Here is a 17,583-nt window from a genome sequence, read left to right on the forward strand (position 1 = left end):
CTTCAGTGAGTATCATTATGCCTCATGTGTTTTCTGAGCGCAGGTGTATTCCCTCTTGTACTGAGAATAGCCAGAACAAGGTCTTCCTAGTGAGGCCGGTGGATGCACTGGCCCACACACCTGCTGAGGTCTCTTTCCAGTCTGATGCTCTCTCTCCTCTGTACACTATTTCTCTCAAATCTTTCCACTGCTGATTTTTACTTTTGTACAGAGAAAGATGAGGCGGTGACCACATCTTTAACGGCTTCTTTAAGTCTGGTGTCAACACTACGCCTAAAACAGCAGTGCTTTCCCCGTCTGAGTATATGTAATTTCCTGTGATTTTAGCTGGCGTTACTTTTGCTAATCTCTTCTCATAGTCTCGGTCTGGTCCAGGTGTCTGCTTGTACCAGAGGGTTATGTGTAGGCTGTCTTCCGTCATTTCATCCTGTAGTCGTGACACTAGTTTTCTACCGTCCTTCATTAATGCTGTAGCTGTTTCATGTGGGGGTTTATTTGGAACCTCAAGTGAATAGTAGTAGTGTGGCTGACCTGATCCCTGAATTACATAGAGATCCCCTTTTTCTATTTCTGCTCGTCTTTTTACTGCAATGTGTCCCTGGGGAGTGGGTATTAGTGCTAATCCTAACAATAACAACCCATCGCGCCCTAAGAGATTAACTGGACACTCTGGAAACATCAATATGGACAGCTGGCATGTCTGTCCTTGGGGGTCTCTCAACCACAATGGTTCTGACTCGGGTACTTTTGTTAACTTTCCACTAGCAGATCGCACGGTTACACTTTGATTGCTGAGCTTGGAGTTTGGTATCATTTCTTTGCACGTTGTTCTACACGCCCCAGTATCACACAGGAAAACAATGCTTTTGCCATTCACATATAAAGTTACCTCTGGTAGTCCTCCTCATCAATTTTTTTTATCTGACTGGCCTCGTCATTTCAACTCGTAATTTCAACTCGTAATATGTCCCTCTCTTCCACAACACCAACACTCTCTAGGGTTTTGTTGATATCCTCCTCTGTAATTTCCTCCTCTGCCTCTAAAGCCTCCTCTTCCTCTGTATCCACCACGTCCTTGGCCTCTGCCGCTATCTTGGTAGAACACCTCTCCCTCTTTTTCCTCTTCTTTCTCCTGATAAAACACTCCCCCTGCCTTTCCACCTTTCTTCTCCTTAATTACTTTTTCTGCATGGAGGGCATGGTTAACATAGTCCTCCATGGTCCCTGTAGCGAATCCTATGTAGTGTTTATTAACCCAGCAACGTATTCCATCTTTCGATCCTGCATGGAGAGCATTTTTTAATTGTTGCTGGAATGCCCCATTTACATTCCCATCATCTTGCAATCCACTGTGGGTTTTGAATTTAGTTGTCATTCTTATCCTGTATTCTTCAAAGGGTTCATCCTCCTTTTGTTTTACTCTACCTATCTCAGTGTAGTTAGCTATATGTCTCAACCGTAGAGCAACTCTGTCATTCAGGTCTCATACACGGTTATTCAACTCCGGGTCATCATGAGTCAGGGGACGGCCATTTAGGCCCAAAGGATTCCATCGGCCCCTGATGTAGTGCCAGTCTGGTCCTAGTGCCTGCATCCAAACCTGTTGTACTTCTTGTCCGTTCAGGTGATAAAAATGTCGCAAAATTTCCATATCCTGAACGATGTGACATCCTCCTTATGGGAGGTTACTCCTTCTATGGCCTTCTTTACATTGTCTATAGTCCATGTCCTATAAACTAGAATAACAGGGTTGTTGGCATCGTCAACATTTGGATTTGCTACCTCAATCATTGGATAAGTCCCTACCTCATCCTGCTGTACTACCGGCGGAGATTTCTCTCCCAGGGAAAAGATTTTTCCCATTATTTTTGACCAGTCTCCTACTCCTCCCCTGGATCGAGTACTTCTAGGGGTTTCTGTTGGTCCATCATATGGTGGTAACTCACTTAAGTCCGGGTAAAGTCCTTGTCCTGGTCCTGAGGGAACTGGACCTGCAGCTCCCCCTTCGGCCCCTTGGCCTAAATTTCTGTCATCTCTAGGTCGTCTGCTAGGTCCTGTCTCATTGTCTTCTTTTCTCTGATACATTAAGTATTTTTCACGGTCTCTGATTTGGGATTTTTCTTAGTTTTTCTTGTAATACTTTCTTGTAATACACTTATCTTTTGTGAATTTAATTTTCCGTCAAAATTGTGTTTAACGATCCATCTGTCTAACTTTCGATTTTTACATGGATCCTGCTGAATTTTCAATCTTGACACTGCAATTTATCTCTTGGTTTTTCTTTACTCGACCCCTTCCCCATTTTAATAATTTGGTTCAACCTTTGCAACACCTAGGGTATTCTAGAGGTCGATTTTTGTCAGTGGGGTAGTCTCTCAATTTCCTGTTGTGGTAATTCTCACTTCAACTCTTTCGAGTGGAGAATTCTTGCCTCTGCATCCACACCAGTTGACTACTTACAAATCCCACTGTTCCCACACTCACATTCACTCTCCTACGCGGAATTTAAGGGTGCACACCAGGACTCCGTCGTCCTCTGCAGAGACTCCCTTGGTCCCTCTTAAAACCTTGAGACTCCCTCGGTCTCTCTTATTCTTTACCTGCCAGTGTCTAGAATATTCAGGGCTTGTTTACGTGCAATAACCCCCAGTCATTTGCCGTGGCCACTCACTCTTTTAAAGTCAAGACTCAACTCACCTCCGTTGTCTTTCCCCTCTCGGACTCCTGTCAACCTTTGGATCCGAGCTGGCGGGTCGATACTCAGTCCTGGAAAGGACCTATTTCCGGACTCGCTGTTTATGGAGTCCGCCGTGGCCACGGTTTTCCTGGAATCCACCCCGCCCGCCGGAACCCTCCGGTCTGTTGGGATCCGGCTCGAAGGACCAAGTTAATGTCAGGTTTAAGCCACCAAGAACATTATTAAACACACAGGGAAGAAAGACAAAGGAAAACAGCGCTCATTTTTACTTGCAAGGAGAACAGACAGAGATATGTTCAGTTACATTCTCTAACTGCTCTGACGTATCTCTTCCATTCTCCCCTCTTTATTTCCTTAGGGTGGTCCTTAGTTACATGATGTTGCAGCTCTAAAGGGCGGGGAACGCACAGCTGCAACGTAGTAGATGAATAGATGCTTGTTGAATAATCATATTCAAGTTACGCCTCTGAAACATGACACACGAACACATTGAGGAGCTAGTACATAACCGAAGTAATCTGGTTTCAGCCTCCTCCCTGTCTTCATGTTCCTCTTCGAAGGCCGTTGCTTATCTCCGGAGGTATGATCTCAGTTCCTGTAAGAAAAACACAAGTTTCTGCATTCTTGCAGGGTTAGTAAAAGTAGAGCAATACTGTGATAATCATTTTATGTATATTTATTCTAACACACTATCTCAGAGAAAGACCCACGGATAGTGATTTGCAAAACATGCAATGCTGAAATTTCTATAGGGGTGCATCTGCAAAGAGTTTCTCCACGGTGGGTTTAATTTATAACCTGAATTCCAAGCATCCTGATTGCCATTCTGAATATGAGAAGAATGCGACACAGAAAAGGAAACTGTCACCAAGCACACCCACTCCATCTGTGGCAGACGTTTTCGAAAAGGCAAGAAAGTTTTCCAGTGATTCTGCCAAGGCAAAGGGCATAAAACAAAAAATTCTGGAATTCATTGCCTTAGATGATCAGCTGTTCTATGTTGTAGAAGATGTGGGGTTTCGTAGGCTGATAGATCATATTGAGCCCCGTTATGACAAGCAGACGACATTTCTCAGATGTGTGTTTACTTGAGCTGTTTAATGTCGTTGCAACTCATGTCCATGAGCTTCTAGCATCAGATATTAGAGACTCACACACAGCAGCAGCAATTTGTGATGCATTCACCAATATGTTCGACACCTGGCATATGGACTGATCTAAAATGCATGCCATAGTGAGTGACAATGCAAAAAATATGCCAACGCGATAGAAGACAGCCAGCTGAAAGGAATACAGTTCATGGCTCACACACTCCATCTGGCTGTGAACGAGTGTTGTCTCAGCGCAGCGTAAAAGACATTGGCTATAGGCAGAAGAAGAGTTGGCCAATTTAAACATTCTCAGCTGGCCTATTCCCGCTTACAGTCTATGCAAGATCCGCTTGGAAGACAAATAAAACTGTTCCTACAAGATATGAGTACATGCTGGAACAGCACTTTTTATATGCCTGAAAGCCTCCTTGCTCAAAACCGAGCCTTGGCTGATTACAGCGCACATCACAAGCTCCCTCCAACATTCACTTCACACCAGTGGGTCTTAATAGAAAACATTCTCTCTGTCCTTGCCCCCTTTGAGCAGCTAACTAAAGAGATCAGCTCCCCTGATGCTTCTGTTGCAGATGTAATTTTGTTAATTGTGGCACTAAAGCGTCTTCTAAGTAAAGAATTTGAGACGGACCAAGGGGTGAAAACAATGAAAAGTACATTCTTAGAGTCTGTCAACAGACGTTTCACTGAGAGCCATGATGATCTTCTGCTCTTCATCGCGACTGTACTTGACTGTACTCTGCGTTATAAGGATCATTACTTGGATGTGGGAATAAAACAGCATGCACGAGAAATTATCCAGGCTGCGATGGATGTGGACAACCCGGTTGGAGACGGACCAGCGCACAGCACAGGAGAAGAGCAGAGCACAGAAAAAAGGACTTCTCTCTGCACCAGATGAGGGTCATGCGCCTTCATTGTCTGATATCTTCAATAAGATCCTGCAGGTTCTGCAGCTCATGTTCTTGATGAGAAGAGGAACAGACTTCACTGTGACAAAGCAGAAAAGCTACTTTTCATCAAGAAAAACCTGCCATTTTACCTCAAGTAGTAGAGTGAGCGTGTGTCTAGTGTTAAAATATTTGTTTTCCATTTTGGACGTCCACAATTCTTGGTGCATTTGTTGTTGATAAAGGCCTACAGGCTATGGTAATCTTTCTTTTGATACACCTTTATGTTGTTGTTATATCTTTCAGCAGTTGCACTTGAATGCAGTTTGTTGTAGTAGTCCTACAGAGAAAAATTTAAAAGGCACTTGACACTTGACACAGAACATATTTAATTTTACAGTCTTTCAGCAGGCCAGTCAGTTATAAGCCTGTATATTATTATTTAATTATATTGTACAATGTTGTAATGTCAGTGCTAAATAAACATATCCATACTTTTGTAATTGATTTATTGCAATGCCTTGATTTTAGTGAGGTTAGTACACATCGTAGCCATAAATGCTATGGTTCTAATAACTGACATAATCATTTCTTTCTGTGTTTCAGTTTTTAGTTTTCGGCCTTGGTTTCGGCCAAGAATTTTCATTTCAGTGCATTCCGAGTTTACAGTATTGTAAAAGTAGCAACTGCAACTACTAGCCTACAGTAACAGACAACCTATGAGAATGGAATTGTACTAGAAGAATCAAGTGTGTATAGGTAACACTTATTTGTACATACTAGATCTTTGACTCCACAGAGTTGTGCTCAAAGGGAAATAGACCTGGCATGAAAGAAGTGTACAGAGTACGTTGCATTGGAAGATGCGGTCAATAGTTGACAGACACACTGTCAATTCAATCAAAGTTGACATTGTCTTCAATTGCTCTCTGCTGGATTCCACAGAGTCGGATCGCCTTATTTTGAAGGACCATGTCAAGAATTAGTCCCTCTTGTTGGAAGAAAAGAGCAGTTCTTCCATCCTCATTTGGCCAAAATTCAAATCTACAATGGAGAAAAGAAAATGCACTTCAAAACATATACAGCCAGTAAAAACATTATTGTAATTAACATTACAGTACTTACAGTATAGTGTTCTGTATGTCAAATGTTATACAACGAGAAACAATTACCTGTTTTCTGAATGTCCTGATGATGCGGGCCACAGACAATCTGCTAAAATTGGGTTGGACTCACAGCTCTGTTCTCCTGGTTCCCCTCTGCCCTCTGTATTCTACCACTCTCCCTGCCTCTGCTTCACTCCACCTCTCAGCCCAACTCCACTCACCTGGTTGCTCAGCTGCAGCTTGTCTCATCAGCCTGGCATATAGCTCGTCCAGTACTCTCACTCTTCGCCAGATTGTTCTACCATGCGAGACTCTCCAGCGTTCCTTCTTCGCCTGATCTCCTGGTGCCGACCCTGCCTGTCCCCAACCTGCTCTTCTCGTCTGCCATCAGTGTACCGACCTGCCTTCTGTCTCTGACCACGGATTCAGCCTCAGCGTCTGCCTGGTTTCGACTCTTCTGCCTGGCCACGACTCCTCTGCAGCTCGCTCCTCACCGGTACCTCTGCCTCGTCTGCCTGCTCTCCTGGTTTTGACTCTTCTGCCTGGCCTCGACTCCTCTGCAGCTCGCTCCTCACCAGTACCTCTGCCTTGTCTGCCTGCTCTCCTGGTTCCGACTCTGCTGCCTAGCCACGACTCCTCCGGGGCTCGCCGCTCGTCGATCCTTCTGCAACTCCGGCTGATCCGCCTGGCTCCAGACACCAGGTGTCGGTGGCTTCATTCGAAGTAAGCCTTTTCCTGTTTCTCCCGGCCGCCGAAGGACAGAGCTTTACGGGTCCGAGGGTGCATGCCCCCCTCCTCATTCCCGTGGCCGGGTTGAACTCATCCCCGTCCCCAAGCCAGATAACCAGAGACTATTTTTGGGCTACCAGCCTGAAGTGTGAACTGAACGCTAAGCTAATTCACCTGCTAAAACTCCTGCTTAACTGCTGTGAAAATAGGTCATTACCAACTGTTCCTGAGCTCTGGAATGCTGCATTTGGGTTACATCATACATCATTGTCATCCCATGAACAAGGACATAGTGTACAATAGTTGCCCTAATTTCATCAACAATGATTCTTGGTCTTCCTCAGCCCCTTCCTCCTTATCCACCATCCCTCACATGAACTCTTCCTCCTCTGCCTCTCTGTATGTTTCTGTCCATTTTAAATGGATGTAGTGCACTCTGACCTGACTTTTATCCTGCCCAATTGGTCTCATCACATCATTAGAAACATCTGTGCTTAGTTTTGAGTTGGTGTGTGGAAACGTGACAGCTGTGTTTGAGTTGTCACATTTCGCTGCATGTGTTTACAATTTTGCAACACAAGTGTATCACAGTGTGAAATGTGTTTAGTGAGTTTACTGAGAGAGTGTTTAATATTGAACAAAAAAGAGAAGATGACTTTTGGAAAATGGTTCGAAGTACCTGAACAATATTTAAGGTTTGGCCAAAAGAGTGTTTGAATCTAAAAATTAGTTTAGGCAACTAACAATTTGGTTCAGAGAATGGGGTTTAGAGAGAGAAGGCAGAGTGATCATGAAGAATAAGAGGGGGGGGGGGACTTGGTAGAGCAGAGACCTCCAACTCCAGTCCTGGGGAGCTACTGTCCTTTACATGTTTCCTGCTCCAATACACCTGATTCAAATGATCAGCTCGTCCTCAAGCTCTGCTGAGGTCTGATAAGGAGCCACTCATTTGGACAGTGGGCCTTCAGGACCGCAGTTGGGGACCTCTGCGGTAAAGGGATGGAGCAAGAACATCAACAGGAGAAGAGAAGTTGCCATGGAAAAGTAAGATTCTTTTTTTTTTTTTTTTTTTAATATTCTTTTTATTTGTTTTTAAATCTTTAAATGGACTGGCCCCTCCTTACCTCTTTGAGCTTCTTCACCCCTACACTCCTGCTCGGTGCCTACGGTCAGCTGATCTGCTGCTCCTGGTACCGGTACCGGGGTCCAAATGGAAGCAAGAGGGGACAGAGCTTTTCAGCTGCTGCTCCAAAATTGTGGAACAAGCTCCCCCTCCACATTAGACATGCCTCCTTGCTGTCGATTTTTAAAAGTCATCTTAAAACCCTTTGGCTTTCAACTCAGCATGATACTCTACCTGTGTTTTATGGTTTGTTTTATTTATTGTTTTCATTTATTTTAATATTTATTTTCCTGTTAATTCTTATATTTCCCTATGTTGCATTGTCTATTAATGTAAAGCAATTTGTTTCAGCTGATATTGTTTTAAAGGGCTATATTTAAAGGCCATCTTCATCTGCTTATCCTGGATCGGGTTGCAGGGGTAGCAGTTTCAGCAGGGAGCCCCACACTTCCCCTTCCATGGTCGCATCAACCAGCTCTGACTGGGGGATCCCGCGGCTGAACACAGCTCTTGCTTTGGGCGTACAGAGATTGGATGGCCCTTAAAAGTAACCCCCTCACCCCAAACTCCTGTAGCACCCCCTACAAAACATCCTGGGGGACCCAGTCATGTGCCTTCTCCAGGTCCACAAAGCACATGTAGACTGGATGGGCATACTCTCAGGCCCCTTCCAGGATCATTGCAAGAGTGAACAGCTGGTCCGCTGTTCCACAACCAGGATCAGCATTTGGCCTGAGCCTCCTTTCCAGCACCTTGGAGTAAACTTTCCCAGGGAGGCTGTGATGCCTCTATAGTTGGCACACAACCTCTGGTCCCCTTTTTTAAAAAGTGGGACCACCACCCCTGTCTGCCACTCCTTTGGCACTGCCCCTACCCCCACACAATGTTGAAGAGGCATGTTATCCATGACATCCCTTCAACACCCAGAGCTTTCAGCATTTCAGGGCAGAGTTGCTTTAACTACCTCAGTGACATCCCTCAGGGAAATTTATGATAACCCTCCCTTCATCTTCCAGCTCTGTCTCTGCCCCAGAGGGTGGATATGTCAGGTTTAGGAGTTCCTGAAAGTGTTCCTTCCACCGCCCGGCAATCTCCTAATTTGAGATCAGCAACGTCCCACCCTTGCTGTACACAGCTTGGATGGTTCCCTGCTTTCCCCGTCTGAGGTGCCAGACAGAATTCCAAAACAACTTTAGTGCCGACCGAAAGTCCTCCTCCATGTCCTCGCCGAGCCAAACGTTCCCAGTTCGCCTGCACTACGTGTTTGGGCTTCCCAGGTCTTTCCAGAGGCTTCCACTGCCATTTGACCCAACTCACCACTAGATGGTGATAAGTTGACAGCTCAGCTCCTGTCTTCATCCAAGTGGTACAGTTGGATGAGCCTCTTTATGCTCGAACAAGGTGTTTATTATGGCCAGTCCATGACTAGCACAGGAGTCCAACAATAAAGCACCACTCTGCCTCATATTGGGGAGGCTGTTCCTCCCAGTCATGACTCTCCAAGTTATTCCATCATTGGCCACAGGTGCACTGAAGTCTCCCAGTAGGACTATGGATTCCCCTACTGGGGCCCCATGCAGGACCCTGTTTAGGTTCTCCAAGAAGGCCGAATACTCTGAGCTGCTGTTTGGTGCATAAGCACAAACAACAGTCAGTTTTCTCCCCTGCCACACTAAGGCACAGGGAGGCAACCCTCTCATCCACCGGGATAAATTCCAACACAGTGGCACTAAGTTTGTGAGTATCTCCACACCTCACGTCTTGGGCAACTCTGAAGAAGAAGAGTTCAACCCATTTCAAGGAGCACAGTTCCAGAGCCTCGGCTGTGCGTGGAGGCACGCCCCACCAGATCCAACCAGTGGCACTCCACCTCCCGCACCAGCTCCTGCTCCTTCCCCCACAGCAAGGTGACATTCCACATCCCCAGGGCCCCCCGTCTCCACCACCACCCATTTGACAGTACACCTGACCCCATTAGTCTTCCCCGCAGATGGTGACCCGACCACCAGGCGCTCGTATACAGGATCTGGGCCTGGCACCAGATGGGGGCCCCAGGCCTCCTCTGGACAGGGTCCTCTTGTTCCCTCCTCTCTTGTTCATGGGGTCTTTGTGGACCATTCGTTGTCTGGCCCCTTGTCATGGGTGACCCTACCAGGAGCATGAAGCTCCAGACAACATAGCTCCAAGGAACACGCAAACCTCTCCACCATGATAAGGTGATAGTCCCCTGGAGAGTTGGCCATGGAAAATACAAACATAAAGAAAACACAATGATTGCAATCTGTGGGATATTGCACAAAAGAAGGATAAGCGATTAAGCCAGGATATGTTGGCTATCCTGGCTGAACTTAGCCTAAGTTCAGCATGAAAGTAAGTTTAATTTATCCAGGTCAAGTTTCTATGGTGGTGTATTCTCAGAAGCTAACCTGTTCCCAGGCTAACAACTAGGCTAAGATTAATACTGGCGAGTCATCTGGTAGTTCCGCTGTCAGTCCTGTCAGAAATTAATGTGTTTTACAGCATTTCCATGGTCTTTCTTAATATGTTGCATCACTTTAATTATTCTGCATAAAAAAAAAAATCACAGATATTTTGTCAATTGTCCCATCATCATCTTCTTCATAATGGCATGCCCGTTTTTAGAGGATATTCTAGCCTAATCGTCAGATGAACATTTAGGTGTGAGAGAGTGTTCCGGGAAAGGTCGGACCCATTGGCCTTAGAAGACGATAATCTGTTTGAGAGGTACAGATTTTCTGGTGATGGCTTGAGTTATTTATGTCAGCTGCTTGGGCCAAAAATAGAGCACCGGACAGCACGAAGCTATGCACTCACTGTGCCGCAGATGGTCTGTCTTTCTTTGCAGTTCATTGCAAGTGGGAGTTTCATCTATTCTGTTAGGGATGGAGAGAACCTCAATAACCTCTGCCCTCACCACTGGTGAGCGACTGGCAGCGACCAACAGAGGCTGCAGCCAACCGCCTCCTTCCCCTGTCTCGCGACGCATGTTGCGACTGCTCACACCCATAAGGTCTCTACTTGGACAACGGACTGTTCAAAGTTTAGTGTACGTACACAATCAAATGTATATGTGCTGTGATATAAATTCTGATATGTGCCAATATTACATTCAACCAGTGATAATTATGATAAATTGATATATTTGTATGAAGGCAAATGGGCGTGTAAAAAATTTTGTTGTGCTCATGTACAATGACAATAACGGCAATCAATCAATATATCAATCAATCAATAAAGTGATAATTTGCTACACTAAAAAACATGTTACCCTGGTACTTAAATCCCTGGTGCACATATTCATCATTCCCTGGCCACAGAAGACCCCACTACATTAAGGAGGAGTTCTACAAGATTGCAGGTAAACTGAATTTCAACTTGCAACCATTAGTGTATATTTTTTTTACCAGAGTTGGATAGTTACTATTTTGTTACAGCTTTCCTTAATGTCATTGGTGCAATCGATTGCACCCATGTCAGGATAAACACCCCTCAGGACAACATGACGTTGACTATATCAACAGGAAATTCTTCCACAGCATCAATGTTCAGTTCAGAGTGATTAGTTGTTGTTGTTACTGTGCATTAAATGACCTTAATAGGTTACACCTTATTGTTTCAGATGATCTGTGATGCTGACTTCCTTGTCACCAATTCAGAGGTAAAGTGGCTTGGCTCAGTCCATGACCCCAGAGTCTTTAGGGCTAGTCCAAGCTACCAGAGACTCATAAGGTAAGCCACACAATTTTTGCAAGCACCCTCGACATCAAGAGTGTCTAACTCTGCTAAATAGTTTTCTAAATTATGTCTTGTTTCATCAGGTTAACGCTGTGGTGTGTTAATGGGACACAAAGGGTATGCCTGTTAGGCCCTTCTATTGACTCCCCTTGCGGACCCCCAAACTCAACCAGGCACACGGAAAAGCCAGGGCTCAAATCAAGATGACCTTTGGCCTTCTAAAATGATGGTTTCAGTGCCTGCACCACCTCAGGGTTTCCCCAGAGTCTGCAATATCATAATAGCATGCACAGTGCTGGTCAGGTAGCAATATATCACTCAGTTATTCTTATTTTTTTATTTAGCATCTTTTCAATAAAAAAGCTCACATTACCTTTTGCTGTGTATGTGCATTCTGTCTTACAGCACACAGTTTATGGTTATCTTACATTCAACTTCACTAAATCAATGGAGTAGACATTAATGAAAAAGGGGGGACACCGCAATGTAGATTTTTCATTATTTTTTCCAGTCTTCATTTGTCAGGAATCTGGAATAGAATGCAGAAGGAATAAATTGGTTTAAATTGGGTTAGAGAAATTTGAGAAGTCAATTACTATGTCGCTTGTTCAGCTTTGCACATCAAACCTCTGGGAAGAACAAATCATGTTGATAGTCCTTTGTCAACTGTTTCCACAAGAGTGAGAGGGGGTCAGATGAGCTTTACCGTCATGTTTATGACCTCAGGTGCAAAATGCCAATTCCTGGCTATCTCCACACGATCTTCATGATGAGACCTTCAATGACCAGGCTAATCAGTTGAAGAGGTCAGTCAGGAGCCATTAACTAAAAGAAAACAGGGCATTGGGGGTCTCACAGTTCAGATTTCCCCCACAATAGGTAACTCTTGCAGCAGCAGGTACTGAGCGGAAACATGGAGCAGAGATACCGGGAGAAGTAGAGATTTATGTGGCTTTATTTATATATTTAACACTGAGCTTAGAGCATAATGCTAAGAATAATATAAACTCTGAACTATTTACATTTACACAACATAGACAAATATAAAGAATCATACAATAGTGTTGGGATTGCCTCCCAAGTGCTCTGAAAAGTACAATAGAGAGGCCTACTTGTCCCTCTTGAAGCCTGGGCCAGAGTTGTCTGCCTGTTTGAAAATGGCGCCACAATAGCTACTATTATTACACAATCACAGTTCAAGTCTCGTGCTCGTCTCACCTCATTTCTGCTGCAAATTTCAGTTTCCCATGTGTGTGTATTGCACGGAATGTTGGTAGCTTAGAGTGGAGGAATCTTCAGTTAGAGTGTCGGTGAGCTGATCATTCTCAAAAAGGTTATTTGTAAATCGCCCTCACAGGTATGCGTCATTTTCTCCAAAGTAGTAGAAATTCTTGTCCTCTCTTGAAAAATGTTTTTACTTTTAAAAGTCAAAAATCCAAATTTGAACTGTGGCCCTCGAAAGAACATGCTCACCCCTCATCTCTCCTATTTCTCCCCATGTATTTTTGGCAGGAAGGAGAGCTGTGACAATTTTCATATGATTTTAAATCGATCCCGTGTACACAGTATACATCCTAGAAACACGGAGTTACCGTTTTGTCACAAATTGCCTCAGAGTGAGAAGCTCACCTAAAGAAATTAACCTGTTTTCTAATGGGCTTTCTGAGAAGGATGATGCAGTCCAAGCTCAGACACACAGCTGCAGTCAATGATGTCATCAGACTGCTCTGATAGGAAAGCAGCTGATCAACTGTTACTACTGACATTTGTGTTAGACTGCAGGACACACACAGAGACTGATATACAGATACATATGCAAACATACACAGACAGACACACACACACACACACATAAAGAGACACAAATATACCAACAGCCCTCTACACAGGCACAGACATACATACAGAAACACATATACAGACATACAAAGACAAACATATACAGAGTCACGCACACAAAAACACAGCCAGACGCACAGTCGCAGACACACACACACAAGCATACAGCCATAAACACAAACTCACACAGACAAATATACAGAAGCACTCACACACAGACACAGACAAATGTAAAGACAAAACACTTACATACAGACAAAGGCAAATACACAAACACAAATATAAATACACACAAACAGACACAAATATACAGAAAGACAGCCACATACAGCCCTATTCATAAGAATACATATACATACAGAAAAACATACACAGACACAAACAGGCACACACAAACCCAACAGACCCACAAACACACACAGCTGACACACACACATAAATACATACAGACACACAAATATGTTTTGCCTCTTATCCAAAGGGCTTCGTCAATTGCTAACGCCTCAGTCCGACTGGTCAAGTTGACGTCCCTGTCCCAGCAGTAGCCCCCCGAGTCACTTTCGAAATTTCTGCCAAGGAATTTTCTAGTTAATTAACTTTGTTCTTTAGTCTGTAACGGTGTATAAAAACCGTAATAATACTCCCTGCGCACACTCTGGCAATGAGAGCGCCACTTCCACCTACTGTAGTGAAGCTGCAATTACACTTTACTCTAGTACAGAAAAAAAAGCATGTTCCGCAGGGTCACACATGCCCCCCTGGCATCATACTATCGTACCACTATTTGAGAAGCACTGGTCTAAGACCAGCTCATTGGGTTTGCACTTCACTGGAAAAGAGGCTGTAGCTCAAACTTTCTTTCCCTATCTCGTCACTGTCCGTAAAATAATAAAATGGAGGAGCATCCATCCAGCTCTTCAGCAAGATAAAAGGACGCTAAAACAAAATTTAACCTAAACTAAAATAAACTACATTTATATTTATTTATAAAAGAGACCAAAAGATATCAACCAAACGCAAAGCTTGGCAACCTTGACATCTGTCTCTGAAATTGGATGAGCTGTTCTCTCTTGGCACTGAAAATGTTATGTAGCTCCATTTAATCCTGGCCTTTGGTTGTCCATAGGCTTGATCTCCCCAATGATGTACATCCAATACAAAAGATCTTCATATGCTAGTCATCGTGTGTTTGTGGGCAACCTGGTGTTGCACCTGCATACAGTCAGAGTAGAAAGTCTTTAGTGTTTGTACTTTCCCTGTCATTTATGAAGACTCTCTTCTCCTTTGATATATACAGTCCTTTGACAAAACAAGCACTGTCAGAAATTTGAAATACCTCAAAATCAAACTGAGGGCTTTTGGGCAAACTGATATATGGCTATGAATATGCAGACATCCATGGTCCCCATAGGATTAATCTTTTAAACTTGGTGATCCCCTGGGTTTTTCATTCAAAAAGTTCTGGCCTTTGCTGATGCATCTGTGGTCGTGGTTTTGTCCAAAACAAGAAATCGAAATTTAATAGCAAGTGGTATTCATGTATGATTTGTGTTTGTATTCAGACATTTGACTTTGCACTGGTATCAGTGATGAATTCCTAACCCTAGTGGTAAGCTATCTTCTTGGCTATATCTGTAGTTTGACAAGTTCTCTAATTTATTCTGTCTTGTTCTTTATTCCTCTCTGCAGCTCCCCATCCTGGCCTCCTCTGTAGTCAGTCTGTACTTTCTGGAGCTAACAGATATCTTTCAACCGGTGCATTCTGGGTACAGTTGTAATGACCGTAGTCTGTCTCTGCCCTACATCCTGCCTAGACAGGATGTCTGTCCACTACCTCTGCTCTTTAGCTTGGCCTTCGCAGCTCCAACCATCACTGTAAGTAAACCTCCATCGCAACCACCTCTGCCTCAACACTGGATATCATGGTAATGTCTGCATGTGCTTTGTTTCAGGGATTATGACTTCACATTCAGGGATGTTTAATGTGGGGGGCTTGAAGTACTTTCTATGTACTACTGATCTGACAAAAGAAATCATCTTCTACTACTACTAAAACACCCTACCCCTTAAATTATGATGAAAATGTGAAAACATGTTCTAAAAAAGTTTTTAAAAGTTAAATGTATCGTGAACTGATATGAGCTTAGTGGGAACGGATAATAGTTGAATAATTATCCAAATTTTAGCAAATTATGTTTTTTTATGGCAAACGGAAAAATGGAATCAAATTGTGAGTATGATCTCAGGTTAGGATTCCCTCAAATCCAGCTGTAACCACAGAATGTATGCAGAAATAATCACAAACCACAAGTGTTAAACTACAACAAGGATTATTTTAAAGTAACATCAATTCACAATTACAAAAATATTACCTTAAATCAGCATCTGTTACTACAAAGCAAACAAACCATTAGGCTGTGCAAATCCATACCTATGTAATACATGTAAAGACAGGGATGTCAAACTCATTTTCATCCTGGGCCACATCAGCGTTATGGTTGTAACAGTAGGACTATATAAATTTGCGTTGAGAGGGGCAGAGCTATGGTAAAACCAATAACTGTGAGCCGCTAAGAACATTCATATGAGATGTGGCACTTTACAAGACTGCTGATGGACTTGCAGAGGACATACACCCAATTAATGAGAACAATTGGCTCTATGAACACATACATCTGTAACACATGGAATTCATGGCTACACATACAAAGTAGTGGACATAATAAGTAAAAAAAAATAGTATGGGTTGTTTCAGTTTCAAACTGGTCAGGTTCTGATTGGGGTTGATGTGATGATCCTGCTTGGTCCCGAACACAACAAGTAAATCCCTACTCACCCTGAGACACAATATCATACACTATTCTCATCCATTGATATACCTTATACCTTATACCTTATACCTTATACCATGATATACCATTGATATAACAACGATGGTTTAAAATAACAACAATCACAACCATTAGACTGAAAACATATTATACTGATTCTTGGTTGCAATAAATTTAGTCAATTGTCTAACACCATTTTCCTGGGATCAGTACATCTGGCTTTAGGGCTTTAGGTTCACTATCAAAACCACCTGTTTGTATAGGTAGAGGGCAGCACAGCGGCATAGTTGTTAGCGCTGTTGCCCCACAACAATAGGGTCACAGGTTCATTTCCTCGGCCTGGAGCCTTTCTATGCTGAGTTTAGATGTTTTCCCCATGCTGGCATGGGTTTCCTCCAGGTACTCTGGACCCCTCTCACCATCCAAGGACATGCATGTCTAGGTTAATGGGTAACTCTAAATTGTCTGTAGGTTTGAGTGTGAGTGTGTGTGAGTTGTTCTTCGCCTTTGTCTGTCTCTGTACATTGGCCCTGTGACGGACTGGCGGCCTGTGCAGAGTGTACTCAATGTGAGCTGGGATTGGCTCCAGCACCTATTGCTACCCAGAAATAGAGAAGCTGTAGATGAACAAGTGAATTAATGTGAAGGTAGGTGTCTCTATACATGGAGATAACATGGGTAGCTTGAAGTCAGAGCTATGGCCTCAAAGCAGTTGGCAGTAGACAAGAAAAGACCACATTTGGAGCAGTCAGGCTATGGTTACATATATTCGTCTCAGGTCCAAAGTCTGATGGCAGAGTTCCTGCAAAGGGCAAAGTTAGAGTTGGAGCAAATGATGTATTGTGTCATGGTCAGTATGACAGCCTGCATCCCAAGCAGGGATCTCTGCGTACGGATTGGTCTTTGCATCCAGCTGAAAGTGGTTTGAGTCACTAACGTTATAGCTAACCTAATTGATATTTTATAGAGGTTGAGTTGCATCCTGTTTCGGATGGAATTGATAAAAGTCCATTAAGAGCTGAAGTTTCATGATGAACCAGGAAGGAACCCTGGAGCGCTTCTTGGGAATGACCATATATTGTGAAGCACAACTTCTCACTTTTTGGAAACCATTGGAATTTCTCTGGTGGAGCAAACATTTGTGAAGTTATGGCAGTTCGAAACGCGGTTGTGCAAATGTGCTGCCAGCAGCACGCTCGGTTTAAATGGGTCAATAAAGTCCTTTGTGGCTTTTTATTCTGGAGCAGACAAATCAAATCATATTTATTTATATAGCACGGAATCATAACAAAGTTACATCAACAAACTTTGCTCATCGGGGCATCTGTTGGATCTCTTTAAATAATTTTATAAAGAGTTTGGTGTAGACCTGGTCTAGGTGCAAACACTTGGTGACAGTGGCATGGAAAAACTTCCTTGAAGAGGCAGAAACCTCGGGGTTAGGGTTAGGCTTGGGAGGGGGGCAGCCATCTGCCTTGACCGATTGGGTTGAGAGAGGGTCCATG

General features: G+C 43.6%; 1 protein-coding gene across 1 annotated transcript in view; it reads left to right on the forward strand.

The window, feature by feature from the left end:
• LOC115058154 (phospholipid phosphatase-related protein type 4-like) overlaps positions 1 to 17,583 on the forward strand; it is a 90,632-nt gene that overhangs the window by 33,510 nt on the left and 39,539 nt on the right. Inside the window, exon 2 of the mRNA XM_029525473.1 lies at positions 14,937 to 15,122. Coding sequence (XP_029381333.1) covers positions 14,937 to 15,122 — 186 coding nt within the window. The remainder of the gene's footprint in view (positions 1 to 14,936; positions 15,123 to 17,583) is intronic.

This window comes from Echeneis naucrates, chromosome 17 (assembly GCF_900963305.1).
Source record: "Echeneis naucrates chromosome 17, fEcheNa1.1, whole genome shotgun sequence".
Classification (NCBI taxonomy): Eukaryota; Metazoa; Chordata; class Actinopteri; order Carangiformes; family Echeneidae; genus Echeneis; species Echeneis naucrates.